The sequence below is a fragment of the Saccostrea cucullata genome, unplaced genomic scaffold (genome assembly GCF_032062105.1).
Source record: "Saccostrea cucullata isolate Sc308-1 unplaced genomic scaffold, CSIRO_AGI_Scuc_v1 ctg1136, whole genome shotgun sequence".
NCBI lineage: Eukaryota > Metazoa > Mollusca > Bivalvia > Ostreida > Ostreidae > Saccostrea > Saccostrea cuccullata.
In genome coordinates, this window is record NW_026918788.1 from 129,119 (window position 1) to 146,833 (window position 17,715).

At 33.4% G+C, this 17,715-nt stretch overlaps 1 protein-coding gene and 1 pseudogene across 3 annotated transcripts in view; one reads left to right on the forward strand and one right to left on the reverse strand.

Annotated features, from left to right (window-relative positions):
* Positions 1 to 15,017, reverse strand: part of LOC134271278 (major facilitator superfamily domain-containing protein 10-like) — a 45,517-nt gene extending 30,500 nt beyond the window's left edge. For 2 of the 3 annotated variants that reach the window (XM_062753514.1, XM_062753509.1), the window contains exons 1-11: positions 14,838 to 15,017; positions 14,423 to 14,519; positions 13,387 to 13,490; positions 13,002 to 13,160; positions 12,636 to 12,827; positions 11,786 to 11,882; positions 11,492 to 11,603; positions 11,196 to 11,251; positions 10,983 to 11,035; positions 10,630 to 10,720; positions 10,269 to 10,406 (exon numbers count right to left, since the gene is read on the reverse strand). In XM_062753514.1, coding sequence (XP_062609498.1) covers positions 10,269 to 10,406; positions 10,630 to 10,720; positions 10,983 to 11,035; positions 11,196 to 11,251; positions 11,492 to 11,603; positions 11,786 to 11,882; positions 12,636 to 12,827; positions 13,002 to 13,160; positions 13,387 to 13,490; positions 14,423 to 14,519; positions 14,838 to 15,008 — 1,270 coding nt within the window. In that variant the 5' untranslated portion in view covers positions 15,009 to 15,017. The remainder of the gene's footprint in view (positions 1 to 10,268; positions 10,407 to 10,629; positions 10,721 to 10,982; positions 11,036 to 11,195; positions 11,252 to 11,491; positions 11,604 to 11,785; positions 11,883 to 12,635; positions 12,828 to 13,001; positions 13,161 to 13,386; positions 13,491 to 14,422; positions 14,520 to 14,837) is intronic. The other variant, XM_062753519.1, reaches the window with a different exon arrangement.
* LOC134271246 (uncharacterized) lies at positions 1,698 to 4,530 on the forward strand (annotated as a pseudogene).
* Positions 15,018 to 17,715: the final 2,698 nt, after the last annotated feature.

Consider the following 17,715-nt stretch of genomic DNA (forward strand, 5'->3'; position numbering starts at 1 on the left):
TGAAAGAAAAGAGCGTAATTTTTAAATTATATAAAAGAAACCATATTAAATGACAATTTAAAAAATTCTAGTAAAGAATTATTGACAAATTGGGGATTATATAATTATCAAGAATAAATCTGATATACTAATAACTAATTTAGGGTATTTATGCATATGATGAACTTATAACTACTATAAGAATGGAGGTCCTTGCTTCAATTTCTGAAAGCTCAACGTTCATAAAATGTAAAATTCATATTGGCCACACGCGAGTACCTCTAAGATATTTTGCATAAAGGTGCATATATGTAATATTTTTATGTATGCAAAGTTTGGAAAGGGTACTCTACTGTGGCCAAATTCAAATTTTGGAATAACTGCCGTAAAATCGGCGTTTTTAAGCAGTTTTTAACTACATAGGTATATTTGTCTCTGCGCATGTGCTAAGGACGGTGGCCTGTGTGCCAAAAAATTATTTGTAGCGTACCATGACATTGTGCTTTACAAAATGACATATGATAGGCTTTGTGATTTCAAACTAAAATTTTGTCTAAAATTAAAGGCATATATTGATAGTTCGTGGCTTTAGCTCTTTGTTCGTTTTGTGTTAATTTTGATCAGGATCAGTTTAATTTTAATCGAGTAAGATCCAAATATTAAAAAAAAAAAATAATTTCTCTAAAGTTACTCAATTTCGTTTCAATAAATTTCTTTTAAAAATATGATTGACAAACATGTTGTCCTTAGTTGTGACTAGTTTTATGGTGTTTTCAACCATACAGGTTTAAAAAATATTCACAAATAATGTGTTTTATTTTCATAAATAATTTTTATAAAAAAAAAATCAAAAAGTCTAACCAGCAATAATCAGTAGTGCCCCTACTACACATGAATCCCGACCCTTGGTTCAAGCATTGCACATTTTTTGAAAAGGCACCCTTGCCTATAAAAAAAATGTTTGATTTAAATACCAAGGAGCAGTTTTCAAACAATTAATTCATTTTCAGTATATAAGTAGAGCCCCCCCCCCCCCTCTCCCTACTACACATGAATCCCGACCCTTGGTTCAAGCATTGCACATTTTTTGAAAAGGCACCCTTGCCTATAAAAAAAATGTTTGATTTAAATACCAAGGAGCAGTTTTCAAACAATTAATTCATTTTCAGTATATAAGTAGAGCCCCCCCCCCCCCTGGGGTTGTGACATACAATGACGGATGAAAACGGATAGCAACAGGTCACCTGAGTGACTCTCATCAATACCTAACAGCATATGAAGTTTGATGAAAATATCTTTAAAACTGAGCTTTGAACAGAGATAAATGCAAAGTGTGACAAAAGGACAGAAGACAGACATAACAAACACTAAATATGCCCCAGCCATAATCACAGTGGGACATAAAAACCATTCTATCCTATTATGCTACAGTTTTGCTTTATATTTAAGGACAAAACTAATCCCATGGCTGGAAATAATTTTAAGCCAAAGTTCAAGTGTTATTAATTTAAAGTCTGTATCAGAAAATTACATCGGAAGCAACAGGAGTCCAAAATACATAAAGGAAATGAAATTGATGACTTGAGTTATATTGGGTAAGAAGGAAATTCAACATTTTGAAGAAATTTGATTCAGTAAGAAAATTTCCATATTTTCCAAGCAGAGTTACCCATCATCATATATAAGTGAGATATTATTTTCACTTATCAAATTAAAATTGTAGATGTCTGAGCTTGACCTCCAAATACCCATCGAGAGGAAGCTTTTCGTCTATCCCCACTTTGCACCTCAGGTGAAATCTGTGACTTCACACTAGAATACACTTTAGCAGAAAGGAATATCCGCCACCAAAAATGGACTCCATTAGAAGCTCACAAACGTAAGTTTTAATGACAAGAATTTATAAAACTAAAAACAATTCCTAAATCATCTGAATCAGTGTAATTTGTTGACAGTAAAATTGGTTTTAACTTTTTACACCACTGACTTTAAAATATACCTTAGACACTTTCAGTTATAAATTTCACTATTTAAAATAAATGAATGATTTAGTTGCGTTGAAAAATAACTGATTCAGTTGAGGAAGTTTTTTTTTATTTTATGATTTACATGTATGATTTAAAGTAAAAAAAATTTTCTAATTAAGAGATAAATAAATATACACTGTCAACATTTCTTTTTGATAAAACATAATAGTTTATTAAGCTTATCAATTACTGTATATCTGGAAAATTTTATGTCATTTTAATTTTGCGAATTTGGGTCAAAATGGTGTTGATTAATTTTTACATTTCAAAATTTTACAAATTACCACTGCTTTGTTTATATTTTCTTATTGGTATTTATTTTTAAGAAAAATATTTTTGCGAATGCATTGAACTCACAAATTTGCTACAAATTTATCAACAGCAAAAATTTCCAGATTAATTAAGGTATGATAATTATAGGTGTACAAAAGTGAAACATTAATTATACAAGAATATATAAATTCCACTTTACTCATTCTCAGTACTAAAGCCATACAACGCATATCAGAGTCGGTGTTTGTGGGACTGTGTTATAAAGTGGGGACGTCACAACAGGTGACCATGAGGAGAGATGTGGTGGACATCATAGAGAAGGTGATAAATGAAATGACGACAAGTGATGACAACAGAGTGATGGTGAGTGGAAGTCACGGAGAAGGATTCAGACTGAAAGGATCTGATGTAGACTTTATGAAGTGGTCAAATAATCACTGTGTGGTCTGGGAATTGTCTCAGTCTCAGTATTACAACACACACAGACAAACACTGATGCTCTGTGACTGTTCTGATAGTCCACCAGGATTTACTTTGTTATATTTACTGTCACCAAGCATGGACAGATACAATCCAGAGAGTGTGTGTTAGAATGAATAACAGATATTATGTATCTAGTTCTGAATACAGACAGTTCTCTTTTTCTGAATCATCAGTAACTGCACATTATAACCTTACTCCACATGGACCCTGTGCCAGTGGGACATCTGGAACAGTAGAATTTGATTATGCCGTCTGTTTTGTTAGTGACTTTTGGCCCCCCTCTGCCTCCTCATGGATAGACAGATGTCACTCATGGCCCCAGCCTCATGTTGTTGATGATATAGTGAAAAATGGATGTCACTTTGTAGCAATTGGACATAAGCTAGGACATCATGAAGATCATGAATGGAGAATTTCTTTTTCCCAAGCTGAACAAAAACTTGTGTTTGTTATGAATCACTGTCAATTCTTAACTTATGGCTTACTTAAATTGATCTTAACAGAAATAATTAACAATGGAGTAGGTGATGATGATAAATTACTGTGTTCCTATCACATGAAAACCGCAGTTTTCTGGGTGATTCAACAAAAAGCAATACCTCTGAGTCACTGGTGTCCACAAAATCTCCTGGGGAGTTTCTGGGTCTGTTTTAAACTCATCCTGAAATGGGTGTATGAAGGGGTCTGTCCTAACTTTTTCATTCCAGATAACAACATGTTTCTGAGTAAAATTTGTGGCGTCAAACAACATCAATTATTTATAAGACTGTCAGAGTTGTATGAGAAGGGCTTAGCATTCCTGCTACACAGTCCCTCCATTAGGTCTTATATTATAAATGTTTTACATAACCCCAGAAACTCCATCTGTACAGATGATCATACTCTGATTTCTGAGGCTGAATTTGATATAAATCTATTTGAAGAAATACTAAGTCATTGCATTATATCAAACAAATTCGACATACAAAGCTGCATTAGTTGTCTTCATACAATAGAACAGATGATAGGTTCAGCTCTCCTGACACAGTATCAAGTCTTAGTGTTACAGATCATTACTGCTAGTGTCCTTCAGTGCACTGCTTATACATTACACATGGAAACTTGCACACCTGACAACAAACTGAGTTATACAGCTGACAAAATGTCCTGTCACATGCTGAAATTAGCAGCCAAATTTGGTTGTATCACAGACATGCTGTACATAGCCATGTATTACTACAAGACATGTAGATACATGGAAGCTTTACCTTTTGTAGAGATGACAAAGGTCAAGTTAGCACAGCCTTATGTTATGTATAAAAATTATGTAGATAGAGAGATGTATACTGAGGCTGTAGGGGGACCGTCCTGGTCGACAAAGATGAGGCAGGCTGTAGCATGGGATATCAGACTTTACACTAGAATCCATTACATCAATGAATTGATACCAGAACTACAGTCTGCTCAACAGAACCGCATGACAGTATTATTTGTACCATCCTTGGTACTGTTACACATGCTAGAGATCTTGTGCTACAGACATGTAGACACAATGCGAGTACAAACAGCTCTAGATGATCTACAGACCCTAGTTCACTATGATCAGGGACAGTATATAGATCTCAGAGACATGTCGTGGCAGATTCTGGGGATCTGTCAACAGGTGACAGGAAACCTCCAGGCTGCCCTTTACTCATACCAACAATCTCTCAGACAAGAACCATACAACAAAGTACACACAGCTACAGAAATGAGAATACAGAGTTTACCAATGGATTCTTTTAATTAATCAAATGTCAGATGGTATTTATAGGAGTTCACCTAATTGAGATTTCTCATTTACATATCCTCTTCTGATTTCATATTTTCTTTTCTGTCTGTTTTATTATATACATGTATTATAAAGCTAATAACTAGTCTAGTATAATAAAATGAAAGAGGCACCATTACTTATCATAATTATACACTTAGCATGCATACTCTTTCACATGTAAGATACTTAATACCCAGAGTAAGATCAGAGTAACAAAGAGAAAGTGCATTTCAACTGTATAACCAGTTGTGCAGCCCACCCTACAGGAACCACTGACCCTCAAGCCACATATTTCAAAATTATTTTTATTTGACTAATTATTTATTGACTGACTTATTTGCAATGGTCAGCTATAGGTACTTGTAATTTTGAGTGAAAAAATTAGGAAAATTTTGTTAATCATGAAAATGTATATAGAGACACTTTGCCATTATGTCAAATGGATCTGCTTCTGCAGAAGGTGATGTGTTTTGCTGACGCCGGGCAGCAGACGAAAAATTTTAATTCCCATTACTTTATTTTGCATAAGCTGTCCTGTTGACGAAATTTTATTCATATGAGTTTGATTCGCATTTGTTTACTTTGCATTAATTTACTATGAATTAAACTCTCCGTGTGAACAGGGCATTAATACCTAGTAGCACAGAAGATTTTCAAAGAATTCATGTATTTTCACTAAATAATCAATATAGCCCCACCCTAACACCAGAATCCCTGACCCTGGGGCCATAAAATTCACAATTTTTGTACATGCAGTCACTCTTGATCATCACATTGATGCACTCAGTTTATTTAATACCAAGGAGCAGAGAAGAGGATTTTCAAAGAATTCATGTATTTTCACTATACAATCAATAGAGCCCCACCCTAACACCAGAACCTCTGAACCTGGGGCCCTAAAATTCACAACTTTGATAGAGGCACTTGCTCATCATAACTATGTTCTTAGTTGGTCTATTTAATACCAAGGAGCAGAGAAGAAGATTTTCAAAGAAGTCATGTATTTTCACTATATAATCAGATAGAGCCCCACATTAACACCAGAACCCCTTACTCTTGGGCCATAAAGTTCACAGTTTTGGTAGAGGCACTCTTGGTCATCATAACTATGCACTTAATTTATCTAATACCTAGGAGCAGAGAAGATTTTCAAAGAATACCTGAGTTACTCAGGTGACCTAAAAAGTGGCGTTGCATTTCACCTTTAATGTCCTCAATAATTTAATTTTAGATGAAGCATAAAATTAACGGCTACATTTCATTTCATTAATTTTTGGTAATTATCTACTTTTCATTTGCGGATTTTTTTACTTTTCATTTTCGATATTTTTTAGTTTTCATTTCCGACGTTTTTTAAATACATATGTAGTACCTATAGTAACAGATTTGATAACTTTACTTATGAAAAATTGAAAGATTAATGAATAATTGAAATTCAACTTTGTAAAATCTCAAAGATGACAAAGGTCAAGTTAGCACAGCCTTATGTTATGTATAAAAATTATGTAGATAGAGAGATGTATACTGAGGCTGTAGGGGGACCGTCCTGGTCGACAAAGATGAGGCAGGCTGTAGCATGGGATATCAGACTTTACACTAGAATCCATTACATCAATGAATTGATACCAGAACTACAGTCTGCTCAACAGAACCGCATGACAGTATTATTTGTACCATCCTTGGTACTGTTACACATGCTAGAGATCTTGTGCTACAGACATGTAGACACAATGCGAGTACAAACAGCTCTAGATGATCTACAGACCCTAGTTCACTATGATCAGGGACAGTATATAGATCTCAGAGACATGTCGTGGCAGATTCTGGGGATCTGTCAACAGGTGACAGGAAACCTCCAGGCTGCCCTTTACTCATACCAACAATCTCTCAGACAAGAACCATACAACAAAGTACACACAGCTACAGAAATGAGAATACAGAGTTTACCAATGGATTCTTTTAATTAATCAAATGTCAGATGGTATTTATAGGAGTTCACCTAATTGAGATTTCTCATTTACATATCCTCTTCTGATTTCATATTTTCTTTTCTGTCTGTTTTATTATATACATGTATTATAAAGCTAATAACTAGTCTAGTATAATAAAATGAAAGAGGCACCATTACTTATCATAATTATACACTTAGCATGCATACTCTTTCACATGTAAGATACTTAATACCCAGAGTAAGATCAGAGTAACAAAGAGAAAGTGCATTTCAACTGTATAACCAGTTGTGCAGCCCACCCTACAGGAACCACTGACCCTCAAGCCACATATTTCAAAATTATTTTTATTTGACTAATACCACACAGATTTCATACCTGTAACCATTAATTTATTTCAGACTACAATGGAGCTTTATTTATCCGGACGCTTTGGTTCGTAGTCAATTTGTCCAGTCATGTGAAACGTCCGGATATCTGAATCACCAGTTAAACAAGACAAAATCCATTCCGATGAAAAGTTGTCCGGATACTGAAGCATCCGGATATCTGGCGTCCGGATATCTGAAGGTCCATCGTATACCCCTGACCCATGGGGCATGAAATTAACCATATTAATTGATGCACTTTTCTTCGTCCTAAATATATACACTAAGATCATTGGCATATTACCCAGGGGCAATGGAAAAGATTTTCGAAGGAGTAATGGAAAAGAGCTACAGCTCACCATTTCTTCCTTTATATAGTACCTGATTTAAATGACTCTGCCCATTTGTATGTAATAGAGAAACCACACTCTGTTTGAAAGAAAATGTTCCAGAATTTTTTTTTTTGCGATAGGTGTTGAAAATTGGCTTGTATTTCTTGATACTTAAAGTCATTATTAATGATTGTACAAAATTTTAATGAGAAATACTATATTATACACCATGAAAATAAAAATAATACCATATCTTCATGTATATTGTGTAAAATAAGGGGACCCTAATAAGGGAACAAGCTACTATACTAAGTGGAAAACCTTTTAACTGAAGAAAATATTACTTGAATCCAAGTTACACGAAAAGAAAGTCAAAGTAAGTTTTGTTTAATTTATGATTTATTAATTAGGATCAATCTATTTAATTAAATTGATTAATTTAACAAGAGGTCCATGGGCCTTATAGGTCATCTGAGCATTATGCAACAACTTTTCAGTGATTGAATTTGATTCATGTTATAAGCCAGATGGTATGGCATTTACAATTTTGAAAGAGGTACCTTTGATCATCATTACTATACACTTAGCAGTTGCTTAGTTTGGTTACTTAATACCCATAGGTTGGGAAGGGGAAAAATGCAATTTCAACTAATCAGTAATTCAGCAATAATCAGTAGTGCCCTTACCACACATGAACCCTTGACCCTTAGGCCTATAGATCCACACATTGCACAGTTTTTGAAAAGGCATCCTTGCTTTTCAAGAATATTAGATTAATACCAAGGAGCAGATTTCAAACAAATCATTCATTTTCAGTAGGTCCCGATTCATGGTAAGCGTTGGCACGATAAAGAACCCTCACTGCTCAATGGCCCTGCGTGCTGAGTATAAGTCTAAATTTGAAGCCCTTCACCGACATATGGTGACGTCTCCATATGAGTAAAATATTCTCAAGAGAGACATTAAACAATATACAATCAATCGGTATATAAGTACAGCCCCCTTTATGGTACCCCTGACCCTCTGGCCTTGAAATTCATAATTCTGGAAGATTAGAACCCTTGCTCATTATAGTAATATAGATAATTATATATATAGTTAGCATTATAGGTACATGTATCTGCATAATACCCAGGAGCAGAGAAGAAAATTTTCAAAGAATTCATGTATTTTTACTATACAATCAATAGAGCCCCGCCATAACCCCTGACCCTTGGACCATAAAATCAACAATTTTGGTAGAGGCACTCTTGATCATTATAACTATGCACTTAGATAATTTAATTATGCCCTGTTCACACTGAGAGTTTAATTCGAATTACCCGGTAAACATAAAGTTACTGAAAAATTAGCTTCGTTAAGTGTTCTCATGGAGAATTAAATGCAAATTAATTTAATTTGAATTAGTTAGCTGTTCATTAAATTACTTCGCATTAGCTCCGTGTGAATGCTAAGCAAGGCTAATTCAGATTGAATTTTAAAGCATGTGTAATGGTAAAAATTAGTTAAATACCAATTGTCAATGGTCAGCTATAGGTACTTGTAATTTTGAGTGAAAAAATTAGGAAAATTTTGTTAATCATGAAAATGTATATATAGAGACACTTTGCCATTTTGTCAAATGGATATGCTTCTGCAGAAGGTGATGTGTTTTGCTGACGCCGGGCAGCAGACGTAAAATTTTAATTCCCATTACTTTATTTTGCATAAGCTGTCCTGTTGACGCAATTTTATTCATATGAGTTTGATTCGCATTTGTTTACTTTGCATTAATTTACTATGAATTAAACTCTCCGTGTGAACAGGGCATTAATACCTAGTAGCACAGAAGATTTTCAAAGAATTCATGTATTTTCACTAAATAATCAATATAGCCCCACCCTAACACCAGAATCCCTGACCCTGGGGCCATAAAATTCACAATTTTTGTACATGCAGTCACTCTTGATCATCACATTGATGCACTCAGTTTATTTAATACCAAGGAGCAGAGAAGAGGATTTTCAAAGAATTCATGTATTTTCACTATACAATCAATAGAGCCCCACCCTAACACCAGAACCTCTGAACCTGGGGCCCTAAAATTCACAACTTTGATAGAGGCACTTGCTCATCATAACTATGTTCTTAGTTGGTCTATTTAATACCAAGGAGCAGAGAAGAAGATTTTCAAAGAAGTCATGTATTTTCACTATATAATCAGATAGAGCCCCACATTAACACCAGAACCCCTTACTCTTGGGCCATAAAGTTCACAGTTTTGGTAGAGGCACTCTTGGTCATCATAACTATGCACTTAATTTATCTAATACCTAGGAGCAGAGAAGATTTTCAAAGAATACCTGAGTTACTCAGGTGACCTAAAAAGTGGCGTTGCATTTCACCTTTAATGTCCTCAATAATTTAATTTTAGATGAAGCATAAAATTAACGGCTACATTTCATTTCATTAATTTTTGGTAATTATCTACTTTTCATTTGCGGATTTTTTTACTTTTCATTTTCGATATTTTTTAGTTTTCATTTCCGACGTTTTTTAAATACATATGTAGTACCTATAGTAACAGATTTGATAACTTTACTTATGAAAAATTGAAAGATTAATGAATAATTGAAATTCAACTTTGTAAAATCTCAGTGAATTTTAAAAATAAGTGACTTGGACACAAGAATGGTGCTGTCACTGACATTTAATGAAGTGCACATCAAATGTGTGGGAAAAGTTTTCTGCATTACCTAGACTTAGTGCTACATGTATGCATATATGTATAGATGTTTTTGTTTTTTACTCAATTTTTTTTCATATTTTGGTATAAATACTTTTAAAAATTCATTTTTTCTTTTACTTAAAACAATTTTGAATTGCTGCACAGGTAAATTCTGGAAATGAAAAATAATTATGTCGGAATTTAATGAAAAAAAAAAATGTCGGAAATGAGAAAAAAATGTTAGAAATGCTATGCATATTTCCAGAAATGTAATGCAGCGAGATTAATAGCAAAGACTTTAATTAGATGAAAAACAATTAACTTTAGCTTAACCAATATTGTGATCATATGACCATACCTATACTGGATAAGACAGGACCGAAAGCTCTGGCTAGAGCCCCTAGAGATCTGAACACTCCCATCACCACCCCCTTCTGATCCGTGCCTCCAAATCCTGAGATCAGTGTTGTCAGACAAGGAACAACTGTGGCTGAAGCTATATAAAAATGTAGTAATTTCAAATAAATATCTCAATTTCCTGGTCCAAATCCAGGAATATTTGATATAGATGAGAAGAATTTTCTACATAGCTCCTAATATTATAAAGCCAGTATGTTGCTTTCATTTGTGTGTGCAAGTATATACCTGTATATACAGGATTCTCTAATATATTCAATGAATATGAAGCAGAGGAAATTGATAATTTAGAAGTTACACACCAAAGGCAAACAATGTCAGTCCTATGTACATCATGCTAGCACTGTAGGCAAAGGCCATGCACACAAAGGCTGGGATGAGCATCGTCATTCCCTGAAATTGCAAAGAATAGTCTTAACTTAGTAAAATTAAGAAATGCTTAAAAAATATATTTTTAGCATTATATCTTGCCATGCAACCAGTGCTTTCTTGACCCAAAATAACTGCAGAAATAGAGGCAGTTTCCCTTTTGAAATGTAATACTCAGTATTTTCTCTCCAAAATAAAATGAAATGATGTAAAATTGCTTATTTTCATAGATAAAAAAGCTGCTAAGCTTTTAAATTATGGATGAATAAGATTTATAAATTCTTACCAGGGTGGCTATCTTCACTTCTTTCCCTGCAGGTATCCTTCTCACATAACCACCTGTATTTTTTATGCAAAAAACGTATCAACTAATTGCTTTCAATAAATTCTGACAATTCCATGATTTTATTTTACTACTTGCTTCAAGGTTTTTGAGGTACATAAAAACAATTAACACAGCACAAACTCTTCGAAAAATTTGTACAGCCAAATGACTTACCCTGCACTAAAGCCATAATGGTCCCCAAAAAGAAAAACATCTTCCCTTGTTGCATACTGATGAAGATAAAACACAAAGCTTAATCTTAAGAAAAACTGATTTAAAGCATTGTCCTGGTAACGAAACATTACAGGAAATTAATTTTTTAATGCTAGCTGTGTTTTTGATGAAAGAATGAAGATGATCAATAAGAAACAAACTTCAAAGAAAATTATAAAAGAGCGAGTCCATGATGATGATGATGATGATGCAGTGAGGAGGAGATGAAAATCTGATGAAGACTGTTGATGAGTTACCTGTCGTAGTTGAGCCTGTTGTGAGTGAGGAACGTGAGTGTGAATTCGAGTCCTGAGTACATCAGAAGATACAGAAAATACACAGCACCTATCTTCTGCATCGCAGACACATCTGTCAAAAGAGAAACATACAAAAATGATGACAGACATCTCATTTTCAGCAGATTTTTTGGAGAAATACTTTTTCCTATGACACATTTTGATATATTTTAAAGACATAGGGTAGGAGTGGTTATCATATTTCACACCTTTCAGTCAATAATTTATAACTTATCATTTTGTTGACTGTCTTACCTTGAGCATTTGTATTTTTCACAGGAGAGAATTTAAATAAAGACACTGGGTTGATGAGATGTGATGTGTTCTGCCATCCAGAGGAAATGGACTTGGCCTAGGAAAAGAAAATGTATTATATAAGGTAACTCATGGATAAAAGAATACAATTTAGCAAGCCAATGGTTTCCAATTCAAACTCAACTCAGTAGAGTAATGCTTATAATTAAGCATTTTAAGATGTAAAACCTTGGCTTGTGGCAGAGCCTGAGAGGGCTTTAAGATTTAGAAACTTACTTGTGCTGGCATTTAATACAAAGATTGTTTTTTTATGAACATTTGTGGGAAAATTTCCTACTTTCCCTAGTGTAAAATACATACCGCATAAGCAGAATATTTAGCGAGGATTTAATTTTGGCATTATTAGCGAGGGTGCCAAGATCACTAAAATTGAATATCGCTAAAAATTGATTGCGCTTTATTTCTAATAGCTTCTTTACTTAGCTTTTTAAAATCATTTTTAAAATTACTTCTTGCTAATTAAAAAATGAAATACCAATTTTCAAGGACAAACCACTAAATTTGTATCTCGCTAAAAATTTCCACTTATACGTTATTTCATTAATTGCATTAATTAACATGAAGTTTTAAAACCTGCATACCAGACAAAAACTGAACTGAACTTATATAATCCATTCATAAAATGACATTAATGTTAATATCAACATCCTTGTAATGAATTGATGCATATAGTGATGTGATTTTTATTCAACCTGGGTTATAAGAACATGTTTATAAAGAAGCCAACAGATATAACCAATTGTGTTTCTTAAAATTCAGGTTTTTGTTATAACTGAGGATATTAGCTTACCCTTCTATGTTGTGGTAGTGATTCTTTGAAAAACATAAGAACAAAAATAACATCTATGATGGCTAAAGCAAGTGCAAAAAGGGCAGGGGCTGTATAGAACACTTCCTGTTGTTCCCGGGCGAATCTGGAGAAAACGGCTCCAATGATTGGTCCAAATACAAATCCAACTGAGAATGCCACACCCACAAAGGCCTAAAATTTAATAAAATCATCTCGTTTTTTCAGTTCTGCTTTTTGAAATCTTAAATATTCTCATCATTCTAATCAATAAAATAAAACATTTCAAAGAATTACTTGGCATTTACTATGTACCATTTTAAAAAAGTGAAGGTAAATTTGAAGGCATTTCTCTGTTGCTTTTCTTACCATGCCTTTGCCTCTTTTTTCTGGGGGGAATATATCAGCTATGACTGCTGTAGATATACTGACGTTCCCCTTACTGAGCCCCCCAATGATGCGAGCAATGACAAAGAGGGTGAAGTTGTGTGAAACCGCCCACAGGGCATAGGAAGCTGCCACCCCCACCTGTAAAATAAAAGAATATCTATCAATTCCTATCAAATTATATTCTAAAATTAAAGAGCAGCAATACATTTCATTCTGGAAAATTGGGAGGAGGGGGATTTTCATATTCTGAATAACAGTGATAATTTTTTATTCATCAGTTTTATTTTCTTCTTATTACAAGTATATAAATAAATGTTCAAAATATAAGTATTGCACAAAAATACTAGTAAGAACAAAATGTTACCATGGAGATGACAAGCACAGGTTTCCTGCCATAGACATCTGAGGCTGCACCCATTATGGGTGAAGCTAAAAACTGCAACATTGAGAAAAGGGACCCAATCACACCTACAAATAAACGATGGTCAATTATAGTATTGCAGACCATTATAGTACATGACATTTGGTATGACTATTTCAATATTCCTGACAGCAATATAACAATTTTATGTCCCTATAATCAAAGAATCTGGGGGTATATACATGTAGGTTTTGGTCTGTCTCTCCATCTGTCCATATATCTTTTAATCTGCTTATCTGCAAATACTTTATTCTTATATCTTTTGAATGGTTGGCACTAGGACTTTCATATTTCACATGTATATTTTATGATACAAGATCTTTCTTGATTGTGGAGTTTAACCTACATGTACAACAGAGACTGAAACGTATTCCCAAACTTTGATTTTGGTCATACATGTATAACTTTTCCATTGAATGAAACTAAAATTTTCATATTTCACAAATGTATTTCTTGTGTTTAGATTTTTTGGGGTACCAGAAGTTTTGACATTTTGACCTTAACCTTTGGTCTACTAATGAAAAGATTCAACCTTGGATGTAACATCTGAATGGTAGGTGCTAAGATTTTCATACACATGTATGAACACACATGCACATTTCCTTAATGGTTATAGGTATATATAGTATTGGGTCTTTTATATTTCATATGTACACTTTAATTTTCTTCAGGGATCAACATTTTTGAACTCTTGATCTTGAAGTTTGACCTTCATTTGAAAACTTTAACCTATATGCTCTGAAGTGTTTAACAAAGGCATCAGTGTTTCACAAATGTCTTTATTTTACTTAATATGAAAGTTTTGCTTTAAATTCATATTTAGATATTGCCCTATGGCCTGTTCATTGATTTTGATGAAAGCTGATTTCTTAAATTGCATCCTGTCATAAAGATAGAGATCTGAAATATATAGGTTTTATTTACACATACTTCAAGCAAAAGGACTACCATGTATGTAAACTCAAATTTTTCAACTGACCTCCAAACAGTACAGAGTTCCACCGTGGTGTGTCTGGGGCCCCTACCATCTCCCTAAACCCTGTCACCGAATCCTTGATCATCTTATATAAAGTGTCCTATAAAATAAAAAAGAATATGACAATAGAATTAAGCATAATAATGTTAAAATGAAACATGATCATCTAGCAAAATGCATTCAATTAAGCTTAAATCAAAACCTTAAACAGGCCTTTTTAAAGAAATGTTTCCCCACCCCCTTTATGTTACTCGTTTTGCTCTTCTTTTCTCTTTTTTTTTTTGCTAGATGGAGGGGGTGCTCTTGTGATCACTGCAATAATCTTGGATTAAAATCTAAAATCTCTTCCCTAGAACTATCATTCATGACACATCTTCTAACAAAAATTTACATATCTCCATGACGACAGCTGTCTTACCTTTTCATTGGTCCCGTAGTAGTCCAGTATGGAGGGGAGGAGGGGGAGGATCAGGGTGAAGCCCAGCAGGTCAATCACCAGGGACAGGAAGACCACGTACAGGGTCCGGTTAGCTCCCTTGTCTGGGTCAGAGGCATCACTCTTACCATTCTGTGTCTTTTCTGTTGTCATGGTGACTTCTTTATCTAGTATAAAAATAGAACATGGTAAAAGTGAAAATAATTCTCAAAAGCAAAGGAAGAGGAAAAATTTATATAAAAGGAGTATATATGATAAGAGCCAATTGTGGCCCCCTAAAAATCAACATTTTAGAATGACATTCAGATATGTATTATTTATATTTATTTTGTAGAAGAGATTATATTAGAAATATTTCCAATATATTTTTCACATTTATATGCACTCACTAGCTGCGAATGACATGAGAAATAATGCTATTTTTGCTATCTAACAAAAAAGCCAAAAATATGCCTTTTTCTTGACGTTTTTTCTTCTGGGAAACATAGAGCGCAGTGTAGAACATACATAATTTTTCTGTCACTAATTAGTATTGAATAGATACATCTTTGGTAAAAATATAAATCTTGTTCTAGGCTGCGCTCTATATTTTCTGAAAGAAAAACTGCTTGAAAATTAGCAGTTTTATACAAAAAATGCTAAAATGGCGGGAAAACGTGATTTTTATGATGTCATATTTCTAAAATAACGGCAATTCGATCAAAATGAAAATGACCAATAAAGTTCTCATATATAGCTGTACAAATTAAAGCTATATATAAAGTAAAATTTAGATATCCATTTTAAGGGGCCAATTGAGACACTTACCATATATCGCTCTTTGAAGAAACCTCAGTTTTCATGAGGAACAGGAAGAAAAAGGGAGGTAAAAAAATCTATTTGAAACAGAATTAATAAATACATGTATATATATGCATTACAATGCAAATGTCAATCAGCAAGTTAAAATAACTAAAACTTTGGATGCTTGATAAATTAAAAATTACAGCCATAAATTAAATGCAATCTCTCTATGATCACTCTTATTTTCTCTCTGTCTCTCTCTAACTACAAGTATATGTATACAAAGGATTACACAAACATGTATATGTAACAAGTATAACCTCACTCATAAAATCCAACACCTTATCACAACAAACTAGCTGACTTGCCTTTCCTGATGATGTAAACCTTAAGTGGACTAGGTATACGTCACTAATAGCAGATAGAAGACTTTCTTACAACTCAATTTGTTTTACATTTCCTTAAACAAGCAAACAGATAGTAATCGGAGATTGAAAGTTTAAAAGCAAATCTGTTAATGGTTGCACAGACATGTATTTTATGAATGCCCTTAGGCCGATTTGTAACGCATGAGTTCACCATATAGAAATGCCTTAAATCTCATAAATATTGACAAAAAGCTAAAGGTCAATATTTTTATATTCTGATTTTGATTGATCGGAGTGAAATTGATTTTTGAAATTTAAACACTGTAACATAATTTTGTTTAATAATATATTGATCCTTAAGGTCATACTTAGTAGCAGTAGTAAGTCAAAATTAAAAAAAAGATAAAGATAAAATAATTTAAAAAAGAAAATCAGATGAGATATGCTGAATTCAATATCAATATAATCATAAGCAAATTAAATGTATAAGAAATATTCTACATAAAAAAGTTAATATTGAATATACATTGTAAATATATGGGCACAAGTAGCACCCAGACCATGACAAATGTGATTTGTTCTCTCTCTATATATATAAGAGGAGCACGATAATTTTTATATAATATAAGGAGACATAATTACAAGCTATTGACTGAGCATTGAAAATCATACAATAAACTGAAAAGCCCTTGCAGACCACCTAACGATAAGAAGATTCACAGTGTAAGGAATCCTTACAATCTTCTGATCATTATGGGGTCTATAGGGGCATTTTAATTTAGGATTAGACTGTGAGGATGCAGATGCTAATTCCATCCTTCATCCTCAAAATGTTGCTCCTAATGCTTATATTGCCTCTTCTTTTTCATCCCCTCACAGCTTCTACCATGCTCCCTCACAATGATATTGTTTTCCCTTATTTCTCCCTTTTTTGTTTCTTTAGTTGACTAAAGGGGTTGGAAAAGTGAGGGTGCAACTTACTGTTTAGTATATATAACCCTTAAACATTTAATGTTAAATACTGCTTATAAAAATTAATTTCTTTAGTAAAAACAATGGCTTCTTAATAAATTGAACAAACTGTAAATGTTTATTTATCATGTTTTATAGGTACCATACAGTACAAGGTTTACACATGTTCCCATACCAAACTATTCTCACAATTTGCTCATGAGCAGCTCACGTGAGAACTAACCAGATTTCCTCACCTGAGTTGCTCACGTGAGTCTCATGTGCAATTTAACATGCAAATTAGGTGAAAATGCTCACGTGAGCGAGGTTCTGCACATGAGCATTTTTTGCTCACATGAGGAATCATTTTGCTCACCTAGAATATTGCTCACATGAGTCTCATGAGACTCATGTGCAACAATTGCTCACTTGGAACATTAACAACAATAGAACAAAATTCAGATTGCAAACATTATATAATTATGTAATTCTAAAATATGATTCATCAATTACATTTTAAATACTCTTGAGAAACATGTACATGTAAATAGATGCATGCATAATTATGTTCAGTGAACTTCATCTTTTAAACTTAAAATGAAATAAAAATTTAAATTAAATTATTATAATTATGTACAGTACACATTAATCAAGGTATTATTATCCAATAGTTCCATTTCAAGTAGGTTAAAGATATGTATGCCGTGTTAAACAGTATTTTTGCACAGCTGAAACCGAACAAAAATTTCTGGAGTATG